Source organism: Phalaenopsis equestris, unplaced genomic scaffold (genome assembly GCF_001263595.1).
Source record: "Phalaenopsis equestris unplaced genomic scaffold, ASM126359v1 Scaffold000002, whole genome shotgun sequence".
In the NCBI taxonomy this organism is placed as follows: domain Eukaryota; kingdom Viridiplantae; phylum Streptophyta; class Magnoliopsida; order Asparagales; family Orchidaceae; genus Phalaenopsis; species Phalaenopsis equestris.
In genome coordinates, this window is record NW_018164444.1 from 53,555,710 (window position 1) to 53,561,318 (window position 5,609).

The 5,609-nt window shown below is 38.1% G+C and overlaps 1 protein-coding gene across 1 annotated transcript in view; it reads right to left on the reverse strand.

Moving 5' to 3' along the window:
- Nucleotides 1-3,842: 3,842 nt before the first annotated feature.
- The window catches only part of LOC110018971 (sister chromatid cohesion 1 protein 1-like), a 13,974-nt gene continuing 12,207 nt past the window's right edge, over nucleotides 3,843-5,609 (reverse strand). The window contains exon 18 of the mRNA XM_020716469.1: nucleotides 3,843-3,979. Coding sequence (XP_020572128.1) covers nucleotides 3,843-3,979 — 137 coding nt within the window. The remainder of the gene's footprint in view (nucleotides 3,980-5,609) is intronic.

The window sequence follows — 5,609 nt, forward strand, 5'->3', positions numbered from 1 at the left end:
TCTACCGCCGCGAATTTTCTAGCACGCATCAGTATATATATCGAGCACGAAAAATTTGTTCGTGTTTGGCTCGTTTGTTTAGCGAAGGAATCGAACAGGAGCTACTTAACTAGTTGAACACGAGTTGTTCATAAACAGTAAGCCGTTTCGATAGCCCTAATTATAAATATCACCAACACAACTCAAAAACCTATCATTCGCACTTAACCCGGACGTCTGAATCTAATAATTTATCGTGTGATAGTGTCAACAAGAAACCGAGCAAAAAAATATTGTATCCAGACGGATAGCATTTGTACGACTGATTGTATTGTATTATTATTATATCACAATACTATCAATACTATCAAAAAAAAATTATCATTCGTAAAATATTTTATTTTGAAACCGAGAGGCATGTTACATACAATAGTACAAATTCAAATATTCACATATATAATTACTCTTACAGATTATACTGATCGAAATAATCCAAATAAAATTTCACTACAAATTGAAACATTAAATCGAAAAATGAGAGGTCTATCAGTAAATATGAAAATTATTTCCACAGTAACTCAAATGACAGAATAAGAATATAAATAATTTTTTTTTTACTAATATAATATATAGTTTTCAAATTCATGATAGTTTTTTTTTTTTTAATTGAAGTATGAGACATAATATTTTAAAGTTTAATTATATGTGAATCTGATGCATGCCAGAAAATTCGCGACGATAGAGTAACGGATTATCGTCTTAGCGTTGTACAAGAATTCTACACACACTCAGATGAAAAAGAAAAAAAACTATAAATACTCCAGAAGTTTTTACGTGGAAAGCCCGTAAAGTGAAAATCCACGGGGTCAGACCCAGTTGCGAAAAATTCACTATTGATTGATGATTACAGCAATCACTTATCACACAGACGGGAAATGGTAGCTATATTTTTCAGATTACAACGTTGACTGACATCTTCTGGTTAGTGGTGATCGATGACGGTTGGCAGAGGTCGACGACGATCGGCGATGGTCTTTGGTGGTCGGCGACGATTGCGATCGGCGGTGTTCAACGACGATCGACGGTGATGCTGAGATGCAGATGATGCTGAACTGCATCTTTATCCCCCTCATGAGAGGAATGAAACTCTATTTATAGTGTTTTTGGTGCAATTAATGCATGAATATGAATCATTTTGATCAGACGATCCAGAGAGCTTCCCTCGATCATACGGCGTTTACTGGACATTTGAGTTCCTTAATAATGTCAGAATTAAGTGATCTTAGGCTCGTTAGATTCGTCTTATCGAGTCGATAGATTCAAGTCTAAACTTGTCATATTCGACAACTTTTTGATCTTTCAAATGTGTTGGAAATCATCTAACTGTGGTTCAATGACTTGATGTGGGCTTGATTTCACTCGGATTGGGCTAGTTTTCATATCATTAGGTCTGTCTCATTAAGTTGGTCAGTTTGACTATAAATTTGCTGAAATTGGAGCTCTGGATGACTTTTTATCAAGTTTTAAATGTTGTCTGTTTAAAATATCATTTCGAGATTCATGTCATGTCGATGATGATACTTTGTTGGCGGCGTATGAGTATCTTTAATCTAAATCTTTTATATATAGTCATCATGTCAAAGTCAAAAAGTTAAAAGAATGAGCCGCTGCAATTTTTAAAATCAAGGCTAAAATTTCAATAATTTAATTTGTTCTAAAGCAGAAATGCTCTTTGGGCTTTTGCATACAATCACTCAATCCCATTGTATTTATACATCTAAACTCCTAAACTATATGTTTATTACATTAATACCATCCAAATCTTTTACATAACATTAAAAAAAATCAACATTTTAAGTTTAGAAAGATGAAATACTTATTTTCATGCCTTAGATAAGATGACGTAAAAATTGAAATTTAGGTATCAGATCTGTAAATGCATAGAAATTAAGTGGTGTGTATGTGTACGACAAAACGAGTTAGTATTAATCGCACAGGGATCCAACAGTCCAAAATGAGGAATATTATGAAGAAATATCATTTGCAAGGAGATTGTGGGACCTATTGAGTCCGTCAGCCGAGTTAACCGAGTCAAAAACTGACGAGAGGATGGTTGGCCCTGCACCGACCAAGCAACTCACCCGGAAAGCTCACCAGAATGACGTTCAGAACCTTAACCAAGGGAAAGCCGACTCAATACAAAAGCTTATCCTGCAGCAGAGCCCAAATGTGGTAATGGTTGATTCCACGAAGAATCTTCGATCATCCAACGAAGACCAAAAGGCTTCTTGCCATAAGTAGGATCTTTGAGCCCACCAAATTCACCCGACCGAGCCGAGTCAATCGAAACCACCAATCAGGATAATCGAGACCGAGAAAATACTAAATATGACAATATAAATGATGCACTTTCACTTTTTAAAAATATTTTGAGAATAAAATACAAATTAAGGGGCATTTGCGTATGCCACACAAATGTTAGGTATGGCTCATATACCAAAAAATTTGGAGTATCTTGAAATTGAGAGGTGTGTCTTCTAGAATGAAAAGAATTAAGAGGTGCGTCTCTTGATGTGAAGAGGATGTGTCTCTTGGATTAGTGGGTTGGGGGGAGCGAAGGCGTGTTTGTAAATTTATATGCTTGTTTTATCTATAAATAGATATATAACCCTATGGGTATGTAACTGGACTCCTCTGAAATAGTAAATTTGCCGCTCTGCACCTGATGATGTTGACATCTTTGCCGAACCTCGTTAAATCTCTTTGTGTTCTTCTGGATTTATATCGATTTTCGTTTTTCTTCGCCCTAAATTTCTCAACAATTTGTATCAGAGAGAGATTAGATTAGAGGAGTACAATAAGAAAAAATAAGAAGTTCGAAGCCTAGTGTTTCTAGAGTTTTCGACGGTTCGGAGGTTGGAGGCAGTTCCGATTTCAGCCCAGAGGAGGAAGAACTGCAGCAGTTCTTCGGGCGATTCGGCACGCGCGGTTGGGACGATCGTTCACGCAAAGCAGATCTTTCGCTATAGACAGATCATTCGAGCGGGATCCAGATTTCAGTCTTAAGGTGGATGAGTTTGCGAATTGTTTCGCTAATCGTCGCGACTGCGAAGGAGTTCTCGCGGCGCTAGCAAGCTAGGGTTAGCGATTTGCGACAAACAGCGTTCGCAGGTTGTTCGCAGAGGGGTTCGCGGCAGGGGATTTGCGGGTTCGTAGAGAAGTTTGCGGTGATCGCAACCAGGACTCGCAAACGTGTTCCGGTCAAATCACGACAGATTCGAGAGAGATGGTTTCACGATGAGGAGAAGGTTTCAGCAGCTTGGATCGCGACAGAGGAGACTTCACGCATGCGACAGGATCGCAGGCGAGAGGATTCACGGTGAGCGGAGGATCGCGACGGGAGTTCGCGACATTGGCGAATTCACAAACGCAGAACATTTCGCTGAGGTTTGCGAATTCGGCGAGGAGCAATTCCCGCGATTTAGGGGAGACGAATCTCGGCAGGAGGTGTTCGCGAAGGGCCTCAAAGTTCTGCGAGAGGAGTACTTCCAGTGGCAATTTCGAGCGGGATCCGAAGTTCAGTCTCGCGGAGGAGTTCGCGAACCGTTGCTTGCAAGAAGGAGTTCCGGCGGCCTTCACGAAGAATCAGTTTGCAAGCAGTTCGTGCAACAACCCAGTTTCGCAGAGGAGAGGAGTTTGGTGGCAAATAGAGTTTGGCCAGCGGAGTTCGCAAGTTCGTTTTGCGAACAGAGAGTTTGACCAGAGGGGGAGTTCACAAGTTTGTCGCTGGAGGAGTTGCGACAGGTGGAGTTTAGCAGGGTGCAGCTGCAGCGAGCATGTTCGACTATTCGCGAACAGTGGTTTCACGAAGGTATTTCGTGAAGGGTTTCGCTCGCGGAACAGCCGAGACAACAATTTAGCCGAGGTGTTGACGCAAACAAGAAAAGTGCTTCGTGTGAAAATTTTGATTCACGAATCACAGCTGAATTGCAGATAATTGCTGCAATTGGCAGAGAAAATTTCAGGTTTCTTTGAATTTATTTGCGGTGTGTTTTTGTTTTGACATAAGACATGAAAAGTTTGCTGCATAATTAATTTCAAAAGGTAATGTCTGGTGCAAATTTTGAAATAGTGAAATTTGATGAAACCAGGAACTTCGGATTGTGACAAACAAGGGTGAAAGATTTGTTAGCACGACATGGAATTTTGAAGACTTAGCGAGCTACAAGACCTAATGATATGTTGATCAAGCTAGGTACTCTCAACAATTTCTTGTATTGCTTGAACTAGTTGAATGTTTGCAATTGCTAGATAACATGGTTGCCCAACCCACTTCGGTGTAAGAAACTCCATGATGTATTTCTTCTAAAGGGTTGGATATTCACAAGGTGAAGATTTTTCTCCTAAGGGGCTGGATATTCGCAAGGTGGAGATTTTCTTCTAAGGGGTTGAATATTTGCCAAGGTGGTGAATTGTTAGGTATGACTCTTATACCAGAAAATTTGAAGTATCTTGAAATGAAGAGGTGTTTCTCCTGGAATGAAAAGAGTGTATCTTGGTGTGAAGAAGTGTGTCTCTTGGATTTGTGGGTTGGAGGGAGCGAGTTTATGCTTGTAAATTGTATCTATGGGTTTTATCTATAAATAGATATGTAAATCTTTGGGCATGTAACTCTGAAATAGTGAATTTGCCGCTTTGCTCCCGATGATGTTTGCATCTTTGCCGAACCTCGTTAAATCTCTTTGTGCTCTTCTGGATTTGTGTCGATTTATGCTCTTCTTCGCCCTAAATTTCTCAACAACAAATCCTATCTATCACATAAACTTTACTTCTTAAAATTATATCACCCAAATCTTTCACATTAAAATTTCACCATCTTAACTTTTAAAAAGTGAAACACACCTTTTAACGGAGAGACAGTGTGACATGTATGTAAAATTAAAGTCTGACTTCTAGTTATGTATATATGCATAGGACTTCAGTGGCATGTACGTAAATCTTTCATTAGGAATTTAATAAAAATAAATAAGTGTGGTTAGGGGCTTTTTTCTAAAACTTTTGCATTTGCATGAGAATCTGAAAAATGGAAGAAGAAGAAGAAGTGCTGGTAATGTAAAATAGCAAAGCTTCGAGGGGTATGTATGTAATTGCACCTAAAAATTTTATGCAAGACTTCCAATTCATTACTATCGAAAAAAGTGAAATATAAAGTTTTCCATACACACATAAGATGATATATATGTAAAAATGAAAGTTTGATTGTCAAGATATGTAAATATATAAGAATTGAGGGGCATATATGTAAATCTTCCATATATATTTGGAATATTTAATTATAAAACGAGAACTAAAATCAGAATAAAAAACTTAATTAAAATCATCAAGATAACTAGGAAAGTGCTACCAGTATATATTTTATGAAATTTTTTCTTTTACTTATTTTATTTTTTTCTCATAATATTATAAATTTGAGTGTATAAGTACAGGTGTAAACGAACCGAACACGAACGAACAGAGCTTGTGTTCGTGTTCGATTCGTTTGAAATTTCATTTTTTTTTGAAATAAGCTCGTGTTCAAAATTGTTCGTGAAGTCACTGTTCGTGTTCGTTTCTTAACGAACAAGCCGAAC